Source organism: Anguilla anguilla, chromosome 1, assembly GCF_013347855.1.
Source record: "Anguilla anguilla isolate fAngAng1 chromosome 1, fAngAng1.pri, whole genome shotgun sequence".
Taxonomy (NCBI): Eukaryota; Metazoa; Chordata; class Actinopteri; order Anguilliformes; family Anguillidae; genus Anguilla; species Anguilla anguilla.
In genome coordinates, this window is record NC_049201.1 from 74,098,359 (window position 1) to 74,120,676 (window position 22,318).

General features: G+C 51.3%; 1 protein-coding gene across 5 annotated transcripts in view; it reads right to left on the minus strand.

The window, feature by feature from the left end:
- Window positions 1-2,480: 2,480 nt before the first annotated feature.
- Window positions 2,481-22,318, minus strand: part of cadm4 (cell adhesion molecule 4) — a 77,001-nt gene continuing 57,163 nt past the window's right edge. The window contains exons 1-9 of one of the 5 annotated variants that reach the window (XM_035422456.1): window positions 21,042-21,410; window positions 15,364-15,510; window positions 12,802-13,089; window positions 12,138-12,299; window positions 11,713-11,803; window positions 9,189-9,361; window positions 6,066-6,185; window positions 3,674-3,802; window positions 2,481-2,997 (exon numbers count right to left, since the gene is read on the minus strand). In XM_035422456.1, the coding sequence (XP_035278347.1) occupies window positions 2,888-2,997; window positions 3,674-3,802; window positions 6,066-6,185; window positions 9,189-9,361; window positions 11,713-11,803; window positions 12,138-12,299; window positions 12,802-13,089; window positions 15,364-15,510; window positions 21,042-21,123 (1,302 nt within the window). In that variant the 5' untranslated portion in view covers window positions 21,124-21,410 and the 3' untranslated portion in view covers window positions 2,481-2,887. Of the gene's footprint in view, window positions 2,998-3,673; window positions 3,803-4,760; window positions 5,017-6,065; window positions 6,186-9,188; window positions 9,362-11,712; window positions 11,804-12,137; window positions 12,300-12,801; window positions 13,090-15,363; window positions 15,511-21,041; window positions 21,413-22,318 lie in introns of those variants that run through there. The other 4 variants (XM_035422464.1, XM_035422483.1, XM_035422474.1 and 1 more) reach the window with 4 other exon arrangements.

The following is a 22,318-nucleotide window of genomic DNA, read 5'->3' on the forward strand; positions in this document are numbered from 1 at the left end:
CTGCCTTACACTTAAATAAAATCACTTGTTCATACTAATTGGATTGTGTTTTAGACTTTGTTCCCCTGCCTTGGCTGAACGTTTTTCGCTCTCTGTATCTCACTCTTTCTGAAAAGCAAACACAGTAAGCACAAATAGAAAATCTATGCCAATACAGGCAATAAAAACATGTGTAAACACAAATATGACCATGAGGGCTCACAGCATCTCACACATGCACACCCACACGCACACACATACACAGAGAGCACCACTCATACACAAACCCGCACACACAACCACACACACACACACATACATAGAGAGTGCCACACACACAAACCTGCACACACACACAGATACAGAAATGGATGCAGGCGTTTTGTGTAGACAGAGTGTGAACAGCAGTAGATACTGCCCTCAAACTGCCAATGTCTCCTGGGGAAGAGACCAAGACCAATCGGTCTCCATAGAGACAGCCCATTGAAGTTAAGTGTCCTCGTGGCTCGAAAGCGTCTCGCTTGTTGATGGGAGCTCGCTCAGCCTTTCACACGAACAAAATCGTTCCCATCAATCAGTCACAGCGGCATTAGAAGGTTCGCTGCATGACTAAGTCCTTACAGTGCATAGGGGTGACAATGGGTACTTCTCAGGTGGACAGAAGTCCCTGATTGACCCTTGTGTTACACCAGGTTTTGCAGCATTATGAAACACACTGATGTGAGGTAAGTCGTGGCAGTTATGAACTCTGTTCTGATCCAAACCTTTCAGCGCCGCGTGCGGTCCATTAGCCCGATCGCTGTTCCAAATCAAACGAACAATTAGCCTTTACGACGGGCAAAATGCATCGCCCCGCCATCAATACAGAACGAATGTATCGATTCATAAATCTACTTTTAAATCTACTGTACCCAGGTGAACAAACACCAGCTTTCCCCTAATGGTTCCGCCATAATCGCACGCTGTATTGATCTCCCAGACAATAATGGAGATGTCATGCCGTCTGGAGCGCTTTGAATTCTATTCACAGTCGTCATCCCCTCTTTTCCCTCGCTCACCGGTTCAGATCTGTATTTTTCTCTTTTCTCTGTCAGGTAACTTGTTTCCTGAGGTCCTTTCTCATCCCTTTGTTTTTATCACTCTTGGATCCCTGCTGATCCATCCTTCTATCCCTTTCTCCTTCGTGGCAATTCCTGCTTTCTTCTGATTAGCTTTCGTCTTATTTCCCTGGCCTCTGAGTAACTAATAATCGTTTTTTTTAAAAAACTGGCGCCTCACTCGCTCTCCGCTTATTTTAAAGTCCTTTTTATTTTATCGTGCTTTGTATCTTTCCCCTATAAAGAAATACAGTTAGCTATATCAACAGCGACGCATGGACTACAAATTAAAGAGGAGAGTAAAAGACAGAGCGGAAGAGACAGACACGGACCGCCACAGAGGACAGACAAGGATAGAAACAGGAAGAAAGAGGAGAGGAAAGGAAGAGAGAGAAAGGAGGGATAGCAGTTTCTACAGAAAAAACAAACATGGGAAGTGTATACAATTAATAACAATTACAATAATAATAATAATAACAGTAATAATAACAATAACAACAATCGTAATAGTCAAAATAATAATTATAATTAATAAAAACCAGTAAGACCTCAGGTATTTCATAATGACAAAATGAAATGATTTTTTTTTTCCATTTTCTTTTGTTTTTTTCAAAGATCACTGAACAGTATTTTTTCGGTTTTGCACCGCTAGGCTAATATTCTGATATTCTGTGTTAGTATAATAACATCGCTTCATAATACGTTCCAAAGTAAATATTTTTTTGTTGTTTTTTTTAAAAGATTCGTTTCATGTTCTCGTCACTTTTTTATACAAATAACATTTAATTTCAGAGATATGTATCATTGTGTAACTGTATTTTGTCGGTTTTGTAGCACTCAAAAAAAAAAAACAACCTTTTGTCTTGTTCTTCCAGCTTGTCTATTCCCTCAGTGTGGTGTTTCATTCAAGCCTTTAATTCTCTTATAATAGAATCTAAAATAATATTTCTTCCACAATTATCAGTGCTTCACCCCCTTTTCCCTTTCACTCGTCAGGAGAGACAATACAACCCCTCAACTACTAGCAAACAATGGGAGAGAGATCACAAGGGCGAGAGAGACAGAAAGAGAAAGAGGGAAAGAGAAAATACTTCAGTAGTACAAATATTTCCAGAGGACGGACTGAGAGAGAATACAGTGAGGACCTCACAGCGGCTAGTGCTGATGGCAGTCTCTGCCCAGGATACGGACGACTCAGTAAATATACAGGGAGGCCTTATACTTACACGTACACTCAATGAGTCGCCAGTGTGGCGCTCTGGTTTATTGTCAGATGTCAAATGATGTATGCGGGTTTTTGTCTTAGTGGCTCAGTGGCTTCGGCAGTTAAAATATTTCAGTTTTCTTATGTCACTCATCCAGTACCTCCCAATGCAGACCCCCTCCCTCCCCCCCTCCCCTCCCTCCCCTCCCTCCACCCTGGCCCCGCCTTCCCGCTGCCGTCCTCGATCTTGGCAGGTTGTGGACTGTGTGCTGTGTTCTGACTAAGCGGTTTTCTCTGGGCGCCGGATTCAAACGTTTTTCTCTCAGTCGGTCTCGCTCTGCTAAGCACAGTGCACGGGTTGGGATTGTTTTCTTTCTTATCTACTTTCTGTCCTCCGCAAAAACAACAAAAAAAACAAAAACGAAATAAACAAAAAAACATCCCCTCTCCCTCATCCTCTCACAATGTCTGCATCCCTTCCCTTTATATGGCACAATTGTGACAGGTGGATCATCCATCCTTTCCCCTTTTTGACAGTCTTGCGGTGTGTGGTATGGAGAATGCCGTCGTGCGGTCGCAGTCGAAGGAGGCCCGCCAGCAGAGGGCGCTACAGTAAATACTCCTTCTTGCCCTCCCGGGTGTCGTTGCCGTTGAGGAAGGCTTCCTGGACCTCGCCGTGCTCGTCCAGGCCGCTGGCCTCGTGGGTGAGGTACGAGCCTGGGGAGGGAAGAGCCCGAGGGTTAGAGGGACGGCAGAGGGGTGATGTACTGCGACCGTTTTACTGACGGCCTGTCGGGGTGCGCCGACCGGCTGTCCCAGGCTCGTGATTGACACTCTGACTCACGGCCTCCCAGCCCGGCTCTCCACTCCCCCAGCCGCTTTAAAATGGTAATTGCGAAATCCTTTATTGGCAGGAAGGGCATGCTCCAAGGTTGCGAAAGCTCTTAAAATGATGCAGAAGGGATGGAGGGCTTTTATGGACAGAATATAACGGAGCGAACTGAAAGGCCGTAAACAAGCTCGTCCAGCCTCTTTCTCCCACGCTTCCACAGGGGTCTGACTCAGGGAGGTAAATCACCGCCAATGTTCCCCCTCTCTGTCCCTGGCCCCCAAACGAGAGTGCACACCCTCGTCCTCTCCTGCCTTTCTCAAATTCAAATTCACATCCAAATCCAAATCCAAATCCAAATCCAAATTCAAATCCAAATACAAATACAAATCCAAATCCAAATCCAAATCAGAACTCAATCCTCAAATTCAAATTCAAACTCTGAATGCAAATCGAACATGCTTTATTGAAGCGACCGGTTTTTCCCGTACGTCTCCCGGCCCTTACGAGTCGCGCCCCCCCCCCCCCCCCCCCGGTGGAAGGAGGGGTTAAAATCGCCCTCACCTTTCTGCCTGACGGAGCACCAGATGGTGACGATGAGCACGCAGATGATGGTGAAGACCAGCAGCGCGAGGACGCCCCCTATTACGGCGTAGGGTACTGCACTCTGGGTCTCCACCACTGCGCCGGGATCTGAGACGGAGACACAGAGGGTTAGTGCAGCGCAAAACACCGCCCCCCTTTGGGGACAAGCGGGAACTGCGCTGTGGAGGTGTTGGGGGGGGGGGGGGGCAGTCTCACGCCATGTCTAAGGGGAAGGGACGGTAACAGAATGAAGGTACCTGAGGACTTCATGTCATGACAGAGCTTTCATGTCATGACAGAATGGACTGCTGTGATAAGTACACTTGACTCGGAAGCGAAGATGGGAAAACACAGTGCCTACATCGTCACTTGTGTACATGAACGTAATATAGAAGAAAGGGGGACAGGGAGGCTAATACAGACTACATATTACAGTACGTTACATTTATTTGGCAGATGCTTTTATCCAAAGTGATGGACAATAAGTGCACACAGAAGGTCATTGGAACAAGTGCAAAACACAGATCTGACCATTTACAATACTGATTAAGTAACAGTTATCCATAGCCATGAACACATTAGGCCAGTTCACACAGGAAGCACGGGCTAGGTACAATAAAGCACAATAAAACAACACTGATATATTCTCTGCTGTTACGACCCCAATAGTCGAGGGGAATATGAGAAGGGGTATTTAACATAAAAAGGATTATTGTGATGTAATCTGGGGTTGTTGAACCGACGGGAGGACAGAAAACAATACACAACAATTGGTACGTGAAATAAGTTCAGTGACAAAGTGCAAGTGAAAATGTTTACAAGAAGGTAGATGCACTGCTGGCTGCACTCACACTCACATTCAAAGGAACCGGACGAGCGATGCCAAAACAGAGTAAACTCAAACCAAGCTAACTCAATAGGAGTAAACTGCCTAACTATCTAATAAAAGCAAAGTTCAAACAAAAAAAACCTGACTTTTGACTAACTACCCTAAACTAAACATACAGGAGGTGGCATCCACTCCTAACCTAGGGTGTTTAGACAATCCAATACCTACGTGCAGCAAAATGTGTAGGGCCCCTTACCTAGTCCAGTTCCACATACCACACAAACACACAAAGTTGGCAGCTTGAGACAACTACAGTACAATAATGCTATACAAGACAATCACAGCAGGCCAACAGCAAAACAGAGAGTAAAACAGTAAATCAGGAAGTGACATGGGTTTTTAAAAAGGAAGAGGGCTTCTGATTGGCTTCTTGCATCATATTCGTCCCCCAATGGGTTACCGGAATCTGGTCTGCCAATGGGTAACAGAAAATCTGGAATAGAGTGTCAAAGTGGAGAGGGAGGGAGAGAGAGAGACAAAAGACACAAAAACACACGCTGGATTTTAACATCTGCATTCACAGAGACAGATAGAGGAAGAGAGGGAGGGAGGGAGGGCGGGAGGGAGGTTGGCAAGAGGAGGCAGAAGAGAAAGAGAGCCGGAGAGAGGCAGACAGAGATGGAGGGGCAGAGCCGAGACGGAGATTCAAGGTCTGCTCGGTAATATTTCATGATGCGATGAAAGATTAGCATGGCGTGCCCCCGCCGCGCGTTCAGAGCGCCAACGGCGGGGCGTTTAATGATTGGCAGGGCGGAGGGGCCCCGCCGCCGCCAGACTCCTCTCTCCTTGACATTTCGGCAAGCCGCGCGCGCCTTTAAACGCCCAGCAGGTGCCGCGCCGCGCCGCGTAGCCTAGCGTAGCGTGCGCCGCGGGGACAAGAGGGCCCGGGCTCTATTCAACATGCGGAGACGCACACGTTCACACGCTGACCTGACATATAAAAGCCGCGAAAGACCGCGAAATGAAAACACGTGTGCGTTTTCTTTTCTCTTTTTTCTCTCTCTCTCTCCTTACCTTTAACTTCCGCTAGCCCCTTTCGTCTGCCTCCATAAAATGCATGTTTAAAAAAAAAAAATAAAAAAAAAACTGAACTGACTGTCACACCAGACTGTGAAGAGAGAGACAAAAGACTTCCTGAGCGCAGTTACGTAATCCGGTTACATGCGTGCAGTTATGCAGGCAAGTGAGAGGGGAGCCGCAGCACGTTCAGCACGGGGACGCCGGTACGAGGAGGGGGGGGGGTGGCAGAAATCAGCTGACGGGACAGCATGTTGCATTAGCGGCGGCCTGATGGGGAACGAAAAGGGCGTGAGAGGGGAAGGTCACTGCAGACAAACGGAGTGAGCGTCGGAGAGAGGGAGAGGGAGAGGGAGACGTGCAGATCAGGGGAGGAGGGCCGACGCCAGGGTCGCCGTGGAAACGCAGTGATTGACAGCGAGGGAAAGAAGGGCAGGCGGGATGGAAGGGGAGCGGCTTGTTTACCTCTGGGGTCCATGGCACCGACTGGGGTTAGGGAGGCTGGGACTGAGGTGGTGGGATGGGAAGTGGGAGGGGCCGTGGGAGGGGCCGTGGGAGGGGCCGTGGGAGTGACAGACACATACTCTACACACATGGGAGACAACGATGGAGGGAGAGAGACAATGTTACACAGACATGCAATGGGACTAATTCTAATGCAGGACTACAGTAGCAGAATGGGTCTAATTCTACTGCAGGACTACAGTAGCAGAATGGGTCTAATTCTACTGCAGGACTACAGTAGCAGAATGGGTCTAATTCTACTGCAGGACTACAGTAGCAGAATGGGTCTAATTCTACTGCAGGACTACAGTAGCAGAATGGGTATAATTCTACGGCAGGACTACAGTAGCAGGAGCAGGGGGGCATTACCCTAAAACAATGCTATTCATGAGAGAAGCGCTGGGAGACGTCGTCCTGAAAACAAATGCATTTAATGGCAACACATGAGACGCTAAGAAAAACCCGACAGCTGGTTTTTAGCTCTTGCTTGGACCGAAATGTCAGGGTGTGCGTGAACGTGTGAGAATGTAGGAGTGTGTGAACATGAGCGTTATCGCTGTTAGCGGACGGGGGGGGGGGGGGGGGTGAGTCACGGGACGCTTGCAATGCCAGCTTTCACTCAGCAGAGTGCAGCAGATTCCCACAGCCTCTTCCCACAGTTAGACGCTCAGCGAAAACTTCCCACAGTTAGACGCTCAGCGAAAACTTCCCACAGTTAAAGACACTCACCAGAAACTTCAGACTCCTTTCCCCATTAAATCTGTTTAATCCCTCATCCCTCTCTCCACTCAAGCACCCATTTTCTTACTTTCCAAAACTCATCCATTTCTCTCTCTCTCTCTCTCTCTCTCTCTGTCTTCCCCTACTGTTCTCTCAGGGCTGGTATTCCTCTTGTCATCACGCCACCCCCATCTCCCATCGCTCTTCCCCAGTATTTATCCTCCTCCCATCCCTTCATCAGCTGTCCTCCCTCCCCCCCCTCCGTCCCTCCCTCCCTCATTATCTGTCCCACGTGTTAATTGGGAGCGTGCGTGAGCGTCTTGCGGATTCCTCTGGTTCACACAGGGGGAAGGGGATTAATGGCTCACAGCCAGGGGATCATTAATTGGACGCTGATTAATATGGCGCGGCCCTGAGAGCCCCGCCCAGGCGGGTCGCAGCTGCATTGTTAACGAGGCCTTTTTAACTGATGACACCTCGCTGCGTCCTCTCGCCCACATTCTCTTCTCACCCCCCCCACCCCACCCCCCCACACCCCACCCCCACACCCCATCCGATCCTTTCTCCCTTTCTCCTCTTCTCACGGAATCTCAACCCCTTCTCTCTCGCTCCTCTCCGATTCTACCCCCGCGACACGTCGCACTTTGCACCGCTTCACCCCTCTTGTACTGTAAATAGAGCCGTTAGGTGGCAGTGGGCCATTTAAGTGAAGGCATGTAAGACAACGTATTACCAAAGACTGCACAGAGGAGAAAGGCTACTCAGAGGAGGTCTTGGTTCATAGAAAATAAGTCCCCCACACGCCAGTATCAAAATATGTATGAATAGTATCTCTGATTTCTCACATGCTCTATCTTCAGTCTCACTTCATTAATTAAGGGACTGTGTTACTTCTTCCAATTAGTACCACAGCTCATTAACACAAAGACATTACTCGTCTTTCCCAAGAGCATAACCATCTCGCTTTCCATATCCATCTCTCCATCTTTTCATTTTCTACCCACCCCCTCCACCCCCCTTCTTCCACACACTCTTCGCAACAATTCAATTCTAATGGGGTTCACTGGCAGCTCAATCCATCGCAGCGCCGAATTGCTTTTCAATTGCATAAGCGCGTCTTCAGGGGCCTTGGAGACAATCAAAACATTCAGCTCAATCACCGCTCTTCTTTGAAAGTGGCGGAAAAAAACATCTCGGGCGCATGCAAAATCAAACAGGCCCATCAAATCCCCCCGTGCACTACAAAAAAGACCCCCCAAAAAAACAATCCTGTATCAATACAATACGACCAACCGACACCGTGCTCTCTAAAGGGAACCAACCGCTAGTTCTGATAGCTAGATAAACTGTCGCTATTAAAATGACACTACAAAAGCACCTTCGACGAAGCTCCCCCTACCCAGACTTTCTGCTATGTGGCTATGGGACATAAAAAACTGGCAGGGGAGGAAATCCATTTTTCTGTGATGTCATACATGTATCATTCCTGCAAGAATTCTATTTTTCTGCGATGTCATAGAAGTGTCATTCCAGCCAGAATTCCATTTTTCTGTGATGTCATAGAAGTACAGTTCCAACTGACTCATCTCCCTCAGACTCTGGCTCTCCTCTGCAGCTGATTCTCTCTACCCACAATGCAACAGGGGATACGGGCGGCGAGCGCGGCTAATCCGCCGCTGACAGGCTTGAGCCAGCAAGTTAACCCGGCACCGAACCTCGGCCAGACAGGGAGGTGCAGGCCGGCTCGCGGGGGAATAGCACGATGGAGGCCACTGGCTTTGGTGGGAGAAGCTGAGATTGTATTCCCTGAGCCTCACACGTCCCTTGCACATATGGCAGGGATAGGAAATGTGACATTCCCACCCACTCCCCCCCCCCACCCCCCGCCCCCCCAAAAGGGGACGAACTCACAGATACATTTGATGCTTTCAGTTATTGCTGATGGGGCCGAGGCCAACAACCCACTATCTCCAGAAAAAAGGAACACCTGCACCTGCAGCTCCGCGACACTGAGGCGAAGCTGCGCACCAGCATGGATTCACCACCAGGGGGCCGCCCACGCGGAGAGCCGCGCCACTCGAGCAATCAATCACTTTGTCTCTCGCGAACGAGAAACAGGCTTTTAAATACAGGGTCGGCTGGGTTCGCCGAAAGCGGCTTTTCCGGGTTTTTACAAAACAAAGTGGAAGAAACTGAAGAAGAATCGTCTGGAAATGATACGTTTGTTCGGCGTGTACTAGCATCGCAGAGACGAAGAACGTGTCTGATGAGCGTGTTTGTTTGCGGCGCGTCCTCGGGGGGCCTCCCTGCCGACAGGTAGCCGTGGCAGAGGAAGCGGTGCATTGTGGGGCGCGGCTCACTCACCGTACACCAGCAGGGCGTAGTGGTCGGCGGCCCGGCCGTAGTTGTTGTGCGCCTGGCAGAGGTAGGTCCCGTTGTGGGCCTGGCTGAGCCGGGACACGGTCAGGGTGGGGCCCACGGTCTCTGCCCGCTCCGGGAGGGTGTCGTTCACCCGGGACCACTGCACGTTCCGCGGCCTGCCAGAAGAGGAGAGGAGAGGGGGAGGAGGGAGGGAGGGAGGAGAGAGAGAGAGAGAGGGGGGGGGGAGAGAGAGAGAGAGAGAGAGAGAGAGAGAGAGAGAGAGAGAGAGAGAGAGAGAGAGAGAGAGAGGGGAGAGAGAGAGGGGGGGGTGAGAGAGAGGGGGGAGGGAGAGAGAGAGGGGGAGGAGGGAGGGAGGGAGGAGAGAGAGAGAGAGAGAGAGAGGGGAGGGAGAGAGAGAGGGGGGAGGGAGAGAGAGAGGGGGAGGAAGAACAGCAAGACAGAGGGAGGGACAGGGAGAGAGAGAGGAGGAGGAACAGAAAGAGAGAGGGAGAGAGTGAGAGGGAGAGGAAGGAAGAACAGAAGGAGAGAGTGAGAGAGAGGAGAAAGAGGAACAGAAGGATTGTGTGAGAGAGTATGAGAGGGCGAGGAATGCAGAAAAGAAAGACAGGGAGAGAGTGAGAGAGAGATAGAGAGAAGAACAGAGAGGGACAGTGAAAAAAGGATGGAAAGAGGCAGGGAAGAAAGAGGGGGACAGAGGGAAAGAGGGATGAGAGTCAGAGAGAAAAGGGAAGGAGAGAGGGAGAGAAATAAAGAGAGGGATGAGAAAAGACAGACAGACAAGGATAAAAAGAGGGAGGGAAAGAAATTAAAGAGAGAGAAAGACAGAGAGAGATGGGGATCAGAGAAGGAGAATAAAAGGGAGAGCAGACAGAGGAGGGAGAAGAACAGACCAAAAAACCAGAGAGACAGCAGGAGAGGAAAAAAGGAAATGGACAGACAACGGGAGACACAGACAGGGGAGGAAGAGAGCAACAGAAAACCAAAAGAGAGGGAGGGACAGGAAAGACAGAGGGAGGGAGGGAGGGAGGGTAAGGAGAACGGGCAGAAGGGAACAGAGGACGAGATGAGAGGGATTAATACAGACTCAACGCCGCGGCAGCGGAGACGGCCGGACGCACGGACGGGCTGTGACAGACGGACCCCGGCAAACGGGCGGCGAGCCGATCCCGGCCCGCCGGCTGCGGCGTCCGCTCCTCGGCCGCTCCGGACAAATGACAAATCCGCCGTCGTCTGAGCAGCTAATCCGGCCCGAGGGGAAGCCTTTAATTAAATCCTGCCCATGCGTGGCCCAGCGCCGACCCAAGACAAACAAACCCACCAATAAACACGCCCACCGCGCAGGAAAAAAAAACCCAAAAAAAAAACCTGAGTCGCTTCGCCGCTGATTAATGTGGGCTGAACGGCGGCCGCGCGCGAGATGGTTGCCGTGGCGAGGCTGGTGCTCGGTGGCGGGTGGGGGGCGGTGGGGGGGGGGGGGGGGGGGCGGGTCGGGGAGTGCATCCACAGCGCCTGCAGGACTCGAAAGCATGGAGGAACGCTTAATCAATTCCTCTTTATCGCCGAGACCTGTGGCAGAGCGATCGGCTTTCTGTGATTTGCAAAGAGCCCGTTTGCATTTCCTGCCACGGATCCAGGGGCAGTAAGAGAGACACACAGGTGCTCGCAGGCTGCACACCAATCAGCAGTGGGGATCATGCGCGAACGCGGCTGTGGTTGCAGATGATTGGCCACTCCAAATTGAGCTGAGAATTGGACATGCTCAGTCCCACGTTGGGTGCCAAATTTATATACATATAAAAGATGCTCACAGACACACACAGAGGTGCTGGAAGTTGGAAAGTGAGGTGGGGATTCAGCTGGCACACATTCAAACGTTGACTTATAAATAAAAGCAAGGGTGACTTTTTTATTCAAGGCAGACAATTCCTTTTCCCGTAAATCTGGTCATTGCCGAACCGACTAAACTTCATGAATAAAATAAACATTTTCATTTTTTTCAAAGTCAAAGTTAAGGATAAATGTTTATTGAATCCAGGCCGTAGTTTAAGCACACAAAGATATAGGCACTAGCTCACTGACTTACATACTCACACACAAACACACACACACAAATCACACACTCTAACTGGTGCATAAAAATATGGTCACAAGCCATTGTACTTTCTACAGACATACAGAAACATTAGACACACTCTCAAACACACAAACACAGATGCTGACACACAGGCAAACACACGCACACACAATCACACACACACACACACACACGCGCGCGTGCACACACACACACATGCTCGCACACAAACACACTCACATGCGCACACGCACACACAATCACACACACAAACACACACACACACGCACACACACACACACACACACACACACACACGCACACACACACACTCTCTCTCACACACACACACACACACACACACACTCTCTCTCACACACACACGCACACACACACACACTCTCTCTCACACACACACTCACACACACTCACAGAGGGTTTCCGGTGACAGAGCAGAAGAGGCTGAGGGAGTCCCCCTCCCTGAGTATTCCCGGGGGTGGGATGATCTTCACTGTGGGGGCAACTGCAAGGAGAGAGAGAGAGAGAGAGAGAGAGAGAGAAAGACAGAGCTCAAAACATGAACCCAGTACAGCTCCGCTGGGGTATAATTACAGTACAGTCCTGCTGCGTTAGCAGCTCTATTGATACCCTATAGAAGCTTAATCTTTAGCGCAACACAACAGTGGCGCTATCTCACGCGGCTAGCTGCAGCAGCAGCAGCAGCAGCCGTACCGCACAAAAGAAGCACGTAATGAAATTTTCGCGTGGAGACCGCAGTTGCAGCCGGGGGGGCGCTGGCGAACTGTTCATAGCGTAATTCTATAAGCGTGCGCGTGCGTGTAGGACGGTCCGCTCACAGTGCACGTCCAGCCGGTAGTGCCGGACCTTCCGCTGCGTCCCCAGGGCGGGGTGGGAGGCCTCGCAGCTGACTTGCGCGCCGTTGTCCCGCATCGTCACCGGGATGGTGATGGTGTTGGAAACGCTGTACGTCTTCCCGTAGTCCTGCTGCGACACCACCCCTGAGAGAGAGAGAGAGAGAGAGATGGGAGGGAGTGGGAGGGGGGGAGAGAGAGAGAAAAAGAGAGAGAAGAGAGGAATGTGAGTGTGAAAAAGACTTATTTCATAGCAAGACTTTATCACTAACTCTTTTGGACATGACTCCATGCTGAGTTTTCTCCTTTTTTTTTTTTAAACCAGCCAAACTAAGGGCGGAGACAACGAAAGGAGATGGAAGATGGAGGAGGGAGATGTAGCATCTTAATTAAAGCGGGCCCCCTATCAGTCAGGACCTGCGCCTAACCTTTAATGTCACACCATATTTAATTCATGCGGCCCCCAAATGCGTTTCCGGGCAGGAGCCGCCCTTCTGCAGGCTGGTCACGTCACAGGAGCCTTCCTTTGAACTGAGGCGCATTAGCATGGAGGAGAGAGAGATGGAGGGAGAGGGACGGGCGGACGGGCGGGGCGGGGCGGGTGCGGGGCGGGGCGGGTTCGGACGGGCGGACGCGTCGGGCGGGGCACCTTGGATCTCGCGTCGGTCGCGCATCCACCGCAGCGTGGCGGGGGGCTTGCTGCGCGGGGACAGGCAGACCAGCTCCACCTCGCCCCCCTCCACCGCCTCCGTCTTCACCTCCACGGTGGGCACCTCGGGGGGCACGCTGACGGTCAGCGTGGCCACCTGGTGGTGCGTGTCGTCCGTGTAGAGCTGGCAGAAGTAGCCGCCCTCGTCCCACACGCTGACGTTGCTCAGGGTGATGCGCACCAGCCGCTGAGTGAACAGGACCATCTGGAAGCGGTCGTCTTTCAGCGCTGAGAGAGGGAGAGAGGGAGAGACGGAGAGAGAGAGAGAGAGATAGGGAGGAAGAGAGGGAGAGACCAAGGAGAGAGAGGAGGAGGAGGAGGGAGGGAGGGAGGAAGGGAGGGAGGGAGGGATAAGGAGAGAAGGTGGGATAAAGCAAGAGGGATAGAGACAGAGGCAGGGGGCAAAATGTGGAACTCAGCCAGAAAAGAGAGGGAGTGAGAAAAGGAACAGGAAAGAAGGTGGGATGAAAAGAGAAAGGAATGGAAGGTGGGACAGCGTGAAGGAGGCAGGGAGATAGACAGGGAGGGGGTAACAGAGGGGAAATGGACAAGGGAAGGATTGAGAGAGGGACAGAGAAAGAGAGGGAAGGAGGGTGAGAGTGAAGATGGAGAGAGAGGGCGAAGAGAGAGGGGACAGAGAGAGGTAGAGAGATGGGGGAAAAGAAGAAGGGAAGACAGAACAAATGGAAAGATCAATAAGGGAGAAAATTGGGAGAGAGCGTGAAGGACGTTTGAAGTGGAGGAAAAAGAAGAGGTGGTGGCGGGGGGGGGGATGAGAGAGGGGGACGAACATTGCGAGAGAAAAGAGGTGATTGGGAGGAAGAGCCAGAATGGAGGGAAATGGAAAGAGTGAGGCAATGAAAAGAGAGGGAAGCAAGGGGGTACAGAAAAAGGCAGAGAAAGAAAAGGAAAGGAAAGGTTTAGGAGGAAAAGGGAGAGAGAGAGAGAGAGAGAGAGAGAGAGAGAGAGAGAGAGAGAGAGAGAGAGAGAGAGAGCCAGAGGGAGAGAGGCACAATGGATGTTGGGTTAATTCCAGCATTTTGGCCAGATAAACGATCACACTCCAGAGCTCCAGTACTGCACTGAGAGAGGGAACGAGGAGGGGAGAAGAATGGAACGGGGGGAGCAGAAAATTACTCTCCTTCTGTTGCGAGAGAAGAACAAAAACGTCGATGGCCAGAAAAATAACAATAACCAATAATGATGATAACTGTCATTTTCTGACAGAAGCTCGATGGGCATTGTCTGAAAATATGCCCAAACCCAAACTTTCGACTGACTGCTTGTGAGGACTCTCTGTTCACTCACCCTGATTCGGTGATATAGAATCACCGTACCCTTCTACAAATCCCCTCATCACAATTCATTATGTCGAAGATGTAACAGATTGTGTGTGAGCGTGTGTGTTACGTGTGTGTGTGTGTGTGTGTGTGTGTGTTTGTGGGCCTGCCATACAACCAGTGTGGTGCTTGAAATGTGAGAAAATGTTCCTGACAAAAAATGCTTTCTGCCAAAATTTTGAAAAGACTTTCTTTTTCTTTTTTCTTTGGGAAGGTGCGGTTAAATGGCACAGCTTGAGCCACTGCTACATCTTCACCGAACGCTGGGCTTCATTTGAATGGAACTGATAGTTAGCCGCGCTGACGCGGAGGGCTCAGGACGAGTCCGCGTGCACGTTCAGCAGTCCAATTAAACACCTCTGCAAAGAGCGCTAAATTGTTACCAAGCAGTTTAGCTGGCCCCGATACCCCCACTGAGTTCCAGGGCTGTTCGTTTTATACCCGAAATGCAGGCATTACCAGCTAAAACACGCTGCTTCACACGATCGCAATCGGCTACGCTCGGTTCTCAAAAACCGCGCGCGAGACTGAAGCGGAGGGACGCCACCTCGGGGGCTCTCTGATGCGGACCCCCGCAGAGCCCAGCTGGAGCGCTACGCCCGAGCGCTTTCCCGGGCATCGGGCGCCTCGCTTCACCAGCGATGACGGGAGAGCGAGGCTTCGCTCCGGAGCTGTCGGAGCGCGTCATCGGCGAGGCCCGGCTGACTCGAGCGAGCGTCTCTCCCCCCCCGCGGAGAGCGAGGCCTTTTTAGATTGGCCAACGCGAGCGGCTGAGTGACAGGACACCACCGTGGCCCCGCCCCATTACGGGGGGCCACTGCGGGGCATAAATCTCCCGCCGGAGCGTTCCGCGGGCCCCGGAGGGTGGGACCACTTCAGCCGAGCTCATAAATACCCAGAGACTGAGTGGCATCTCTGCAGCGGCCGCCTCTCGAACGCGCCGCTTTTTTTCAGGTATTGAATCACGTTCCAACCCTTTGTCTGGGCACTAAAGTTGTCCTGCCAGAGGACCTGAGGCTCTGTTTGGGGGGGGGGTGGGGTTCCATCACAAGAGGTGGTGGGTGGAGGGAGGGGGGGGGGAGTTCATCACGAGAGGTGGGGGGGTAGGGTTTGCTATGCCTGGGACTCGATGCGCTCCTACAGCCCCCCTCCCCAAACTGACCTCGGGTGCCATTGAAGAAGAGCGTCTGCCTGCGGGGGTTCTGGATGACCACGATGGAGCCGTCGTAGTTCTGCAGCCGGCAGGAGATCTGCGCCGTGCCCCCCTCCAGCACCGTCACGTTCTCCGCCTGCACCGCCTGACTTCGAACTGTAGGGTGGAGAGAGAGAGAGAGAGAGAGAGAGAGAGAGATGGGGGATTATTTGTCATTTGTACACAAGTTCTGTCCTCTTGAAAACCACTGGCGTGGGTTCGTTCCACACCGGCAGGACAAAGTATGTTCAAACGTGACGCGCTAGTGTTAGCATTAGCCTCACGGCTCCCGGCGCCACAGCTGAGGACAGATAAGCTCAGCTCTAATGTCCAGGGCCACACACACTAATGAGGTGAGGACATGGATTTAAAAACAGGACACTCTCTCGTGACAGTGTCCATCGTCCGAACGGAGACATGCTGAGGTACTGTGGGCAGAGTAACAGCTGAGGTACCAAACAATACAGTGAGATTGCTAAATATTCAGCACAGCACAAGAGCGAGTGGAAAAGGCCTGCTTGTGTGTGTGCGTGTGAGAAAGAGAGAGAGAGAGAAAATGAATGAGTGAGGGTGAGTGAGTGAAGAGCTGCTATATAAACTGCCTGGGCAGAAGAAATATATGTCTGTGGGATTAAGACAGAAGGGCAGAACAGAGATTTTAAGGCCTGTGGTTTCTTTATCGCAGACACTGAGCTGGCCTCTAATCTAACTTCATCTAAATTTAATTTCAGCCCATTTTTATCTCTCCTGATACCTGACGGATTGCGCTTCAGAGTCCAGCTAAGAGATGGAAGAGGGTTAATAAAACATTGACAGAATCGGTATAGAGCCAAAGGGAAGGAAGGGGAGGGGGGCTGGGGTGTTAGGGGAGTGGGAGGAGGTTACAGCGACAAAGAAGGAGCATACGCTGAAATTCCAGACAATTATGATCATAAGTGTGGGAATTATTAATCCTATTCTCATCATCAATATTGTGATTCATATCTGCAATGCCATCCCCACACTAATTATTATCGTAATGACTGTTATTAGTCACCAAACGGAGCCCACAGTTTTATGAGCCTTTGTTTTAAGGACACCGATCGTAATGGCCTGCCTATATCAAAAGAAGACAAGCTAGCCTACTGGCTAGCAATTTTTGATGCATCGGAGCCAGTGGTAATTATTCAAGCAGAGACAGTTCCAGTCGGAGTGGCTGAATGGATTCAATTGCGAGGTGAAAATAGGGCTAATTGAGCAGCCATTTAATCCACTTCAGAGTTCGCCAGCTGCGGGCTCTTGATGTAAATTGGCCCGACGAGGGCCAGAACAACACAAACAAAGCAAGGGTGGGCGGGGCGGCGGGAATCAAACGCGAGAGCCAGCCAATGGAGTTTTGAGACGGGCAGGAAGTGAACAGTGCCGAAGTGTTCAATGACACCGCAGCTGGAAGAATCTGGAGTGACGCAGGGCCAGCACCACAATAGGAGTATGAATGCCATCCCTGCTTCACCGTGTTCAATGGCATCATTCAGAACAGTGATGGGGAATCAGCCAGCTGTATCCACAGCCCAGCTGCAGTATTAATATGCTGAGGCTTGTAATAGCGTTCGCAGCGGTCGAAGTAGCACCTAGCAGTCCTGGGCCGAGTCGCGAATATCAATAATGGTGATAGAAAAACAGACCAGCTGCATAAATATTAATCCTGACCCATTAAAATCAACCTACGATAATACACTCAACAAGCTCCAAATTATATTATGAGCCAGGACGATCGGATCGATACTTACCCACAGTAGGCCAACTTACGCTACGAAAAATAGATAAAACAAGAAAAAGAAATTGCGACCTAATGATGCAGTAACCACGATGCCCATGCGGTGGCATTGTGGCGCTGCTTTGTGATACTAGCTGGTAATCAATCGAGGTTGAAAACGGGTCTTTATTTACGGGGCCAAGCGTTACATGGACCGGCAATAACTTCAAATTCAAGAAAATAAATAAATAAACAAACAAACGTATACACAAATAAATATACAATGCTTTATCTTCGAAGTCTAATGGTCCAAGGGAAGCGGTGAGTTATGGTGAAGAGAGATGGCGTGAATTAGATGGTTTGGGCAGCGGCCAGGTGAACCACGATTCACCGCGATAAATTGCGAAGACTGCCTCACCGCTCAGAATTAGCGACCTGCAATATGTCTAAAAGCGGAAGCCTCCGCGGCATCCGCAAACGGGGATTTAGCAGAACGCAGGGAAATAGTTCCCGAGCAACACTCAACCGAGAACACGCGCCCAAATAAATGGTGCGATGCACAAACAACCACGCTGTCCTATAACGACAGCGCATTTTCACCTTTCCTTCTTTGTGTTCTCATTCGATATATATTTCTCACCCCCATCCGGCTTGTTTCCATCCACACCTTGTTCTTACCCGTATTCCCTATCCAATTTACCCGTCTAACACTGCCTCTAGCCTTTTTCTCTTTGAACTTCATACTCTTTTTTTTCTCTATCAACTTTTGAAAGTCCCTCTTGCCCCCCACCTTCCCCTCTGTACATGTTAGTCCGTGCATTAGCTTCAGGGTAAACACATTTGTGTGTGTGTAAACGAACAGATTGTCTGAAAACGCTGACAGGTTGAAATCTTATTTTCTTCTCTTCCCTTTCTCAGGTTGAAAATTAAAATTCTGTCTCTCCAAGGAATCTTGTACGCTGCCAATCAAGCCCTGTAAAAAATGCTAACTATAAATAAAACATAATCCTCTACAAATCTAGCTCCATCTCCTTTCCTCATTACCTCATTCTGTCGCTCTTCCCATCCCTCTTTTCTTCTCAATCTCAAGCTCCCTTATTCTATCCCTCTCTCCTACTACCCCTGCGCTCACCATCTCTCCCTCTCTTTCTTCTCTCTGTCATAGCCCGATCTTTGTTGCATTTCTCTAACAGTCTCTGAATTCTTTCTCCCCTCTGCTTTTTCTCCTCTAATCTCATCCTTTCCCTCCTTCACACCTACGCTCGCTCTCTCTCCCCCACCTGCTCGCTCTCTCTCTCTCTCTCTCTCTCTCTCCCTCAGTAATCCTCTTTTTTCTGCACTCCCTCATTTTCAGGCTCTCTCCCCCCTCAGTCTCCCTCATGCTGTTTTTTCTCCCAACTCTCCCTCTCTTTCCTCCGTCCCTGCATGTCCTCTGGAATCCTCACTAGCCCCCCCCCCCACACCCCGTGCCCTTTCATCTCCTCTCTGTTCCTCTTCCTTATTCCAGCTCATACTGTATTCCTCCTCTCTCCCCTCTTTCCTGTTTGATTCCCTCTCTCAGTAAATGTGATTTGTTCTGCAGCTCAAGTCAGTAGTATAATCACCCTGTTCTTATCCTAGAGAGAGAGAGGGAGAGAGAGAGGAGGGGAGAGAGAGAGAAGCAGAAATGTGGCAGGAGAGAAAAGGGAAGGAGAAAATCTCTCTGTCCTCTCACTCTCTCTCTCTCTCTCAGTCTCTGTCTCTGCCTGTGCCTCTTCCTCCACTCTCTGTACCCAGTCTGCACAGACACAATCTGCTTTTATTTCCATCCACTTTCTCTCCTTTTCTCAGCGCTCATTCCAACTCTCCTTCACACAGCTTCAACACCCCCCCTTTTCCCTTCGCTATTCTCCTCTTTCCTGTCCTTCTCATCTTCCTCCTCCTCCTCCTCCTCCTCCTCCTCTCCCAGCCTCTGGACACTGACCTCTGACCCCTCTCTGTTTTAATTCTTCCTTTGCCCTTCACAGTCTCTCCTTCACACTGACCCTCCGCCACATTTCAATGCCTCCTCCACCCGTAAGCATTGCAGTTTGAGATAAATCTTATCTTAAAAAGAAATAGCACTCATCATATCATATCACGCTGTTGCTTACTACGCCTTGCCATAATTTGCAGTTCCTATAATTGTACATAAACGCTCACGCTTCTGCCACTAAATACAACTCCCCCCCCCCCCCCCCTTCCCCCCTTCCCCCCTCCGTCTCTCCATTTCCAATAGTGCTAATCCAGCTTTTCCAGCCAAAGCCATTTGTTCGGTGAGCTGTCCGGGCCCCCGGGGGCCCAACACCACCAATCCACACAACACACACAACAAACAACGGCAGCTTAGGCAATATTTACAGCGCAATTACGCGTCGATTCTCCCGCAGAGATAAACGCACGGGCAAGACCAACACGGCGGACCTCTGCGGTCATCACCTGTGTCATCCCACCCCCCTGGATTTAAAATTCAAATTGAGGAGGACTCATTGGCATGAAACGCATGTCTCCGTATGATGGCGGAATACACAAACCGTCTCCCTTTTTTCTCTCCGCTCTCCTGCCAAACCCCAAGAAAATGTCGTCCTCAATTAAATTAAATGAAAATGTGATTGGTATGCACAAAAAAAATAAATGTGCTTGGGAAACCAAGGTAACGCATTACCTGTACTTTGCCTGTAAAGTTCTTAGTCACAGTAAACAAACACTAATGATTCAGATACGCAAACGGCACTTATAACGCCATCGCCGTTAACAAGAAGCGCACATAAAAGGATCTGTTTTCCACCCATCCCTCCATCCCTCCACCCTCCTTTCTCCCCCCGTTGTGAGGAGTGTCAGTTATTCTCTCCATCCCTCCGGCCGTAACAGGAAGTGCCATCTTTCCCTCCGTACCTCCTCACTCTTCTGACTGCGCTTCTCCCTCCCTCTCTTTTGCCCCCAGCTCTTGTTTTTCTTTTCTCTCTCTCCATCCTCTTCCTCCTCTCCTCTTTCTCTCTCGTCTCTCATCGCTCTTTGATCCCTTTCCGTTCAATCTATAATCAGCACTTATTCGCAAAAAAAATTGTTTCTCATTTATTCATCTGCCCTTTGTATCACCCACTTTTCCCTCTACCCATCTCTCGTTCCTCCTTCGCTCAGCATCCCTCTATTCTCATGACGTTCGTTCTCTTTTTTAATACCACTTACGCCAGCTGATCCTCCTCTCTCTCTTCATTTCCACATTCTCATCTAAAGCTCTGTCCTTCTCTCTCTCTCTCTCTCTCTCAAACTCCCTTTTCCTCCCTCTCTTTTCTCTGGCCTTCAAACTCCATTCTCCCACTCCAACACTCCCTCCCTCTCTCTGTTCCTCACATTGCTGCTAATACTGTGGGGTCTTCAGTCTATGCTCCCTTGTTCCCCTCTTTCACCCCCTTCTTTTCTCCACTTTCTCTTTTTCTTTGCAATGCCCCCTTTCCATCCTCCCATTTCTGCAGACACTCTCTGTCAATCACACCCTCTCGTTCAGTCTTCCTTCTCCCATTTTATACATTCTCTCCATCTCTCCTTCTCCCTGTATTTGTCCTCTCCATCCCCCGACCCCTCCCTCCATCCACAACAACCAGCATTCTCCGTCCACACCTCTATCTCGCTCCATCTCTCTCTCTCCCCCCCTTTGACATTTCCTCCACCCCGATCCCCCGCTTTTACATTCTCTCCATCCCTATTTCTTTCCTCCATTCCTCCTCCTCCTCCTCTCCACCCTCCCACCCCCGCTCTCGCATTGCCGCCGTCACTCTATCTCAGTCAATCTCACTTCCCCTCTCTTTGGTGTTCTCTCCATCCCCCCGCTGGTGGGGAGGTGGCAGATTGATGATGGAGGAGTGGAGGGGTGGGTGGGGGGGGGTGTACTTACGGCAGAGGGAGAGCAGGATCAGGACACACAAAGCGATGGAGAGAGGAGGGGAGAGTAGGAGAGATCGCAGGCCGGGCCTCATTGTGTATTGAGCTGGCGGGTCTGAATGGCGCCTCTGTGCCGAGCTGGACCGCGGTTTCGCCGCGCCGGGGAGCACGCCGCCGTCTTTAACCGCGCTACGCCGACTGGCCCGGCTTAATGGCGCCTTTGTGGCACGCCTGGAGGAGACGGGTGTTAGTCGGAAGCGCCGTGCGGCGTCCCGAGCCGGGGGGCTAGCGGCGACAGGGGAGCGCTCTGTGGCGCCGACGCCGCAGCTGTGACGCGTCCCCGCGCCGCGCCGAGCCTCGCCGAGCCGCGCCGGGCTGCGCCGGGCAGCCCGAAAATCGCCCTCAGCCGCGCCTCAGTCAGAAACCCCCCCCCCTCCGCCCGCCCGCCCCCTCGGCAGAAAGAAAGCGCCTGAGCGGCGGCTAACGTGCGGTCCGCGACGCCGCTGCTTCGCAGATTATCTGGTGACAACTCGTAATACGGCGCGACAGCAGAGACTGTCGAAGGAAAGGCGAGCCGAATCGCGCGGGCGTGAGCTACGCGCTAATCGAACGCGCCGGGCAGCGCGGCGGCGCCAAGGCGGGGCCGGCGGGGCGCGGTATCGGACCGCGGCGTAACCGCCGTGCTCTCGCCCTCTGCCGGGTCGCGGCTCGATGTGACGCGGGTTTCGCCTCAAGACGGAGGGACCCGGCTTCGCGCTAAAAACCGAACCTCTTCCCGAGAGCTTAGACCTCTTCTTTCATCCCACCACACACTCTATCCCCCTCTCTCTCTCTCTCTCTCTCTCTCTGTGTAAGTCTCTCGCTCTCCCTCTTCTTCGGCGCGTCTCCTCTTCTTCCTCGCTCCCACGTCAGGACGTGGCGGTGGAAAGCCGTCGCGTAATCCGCCTGGGTCGTCTTCCTCGCCTGGGTTTTCGCTTTTTCCGTAAGAAATTCCAGACCCCGGCCCCTCTCTCTCTCTCTCTCTCTCTCTCTCTCTCTCGCTCTCGCTCCCGTGCAGAAGCGGTCTGTCCCTCGGTCACCTCTCTTTATATATTCCGCGTCCGCGTCCCGCGCTCGCCCTCGGCGCATTGTGTTTGTGTAGGGAGTGTGTGTGTGTGTGTGTGTGTGTGTGCGCGTGTGCGTGCGGATGCATATTTAACATATTTGTTATCTTTGTGCGGGCTGGGGTGCGGAAGCGACAATGGCCGGCATTCACGGGCCCTGAACAGGCGCACTCTATGAGCGCGCGTA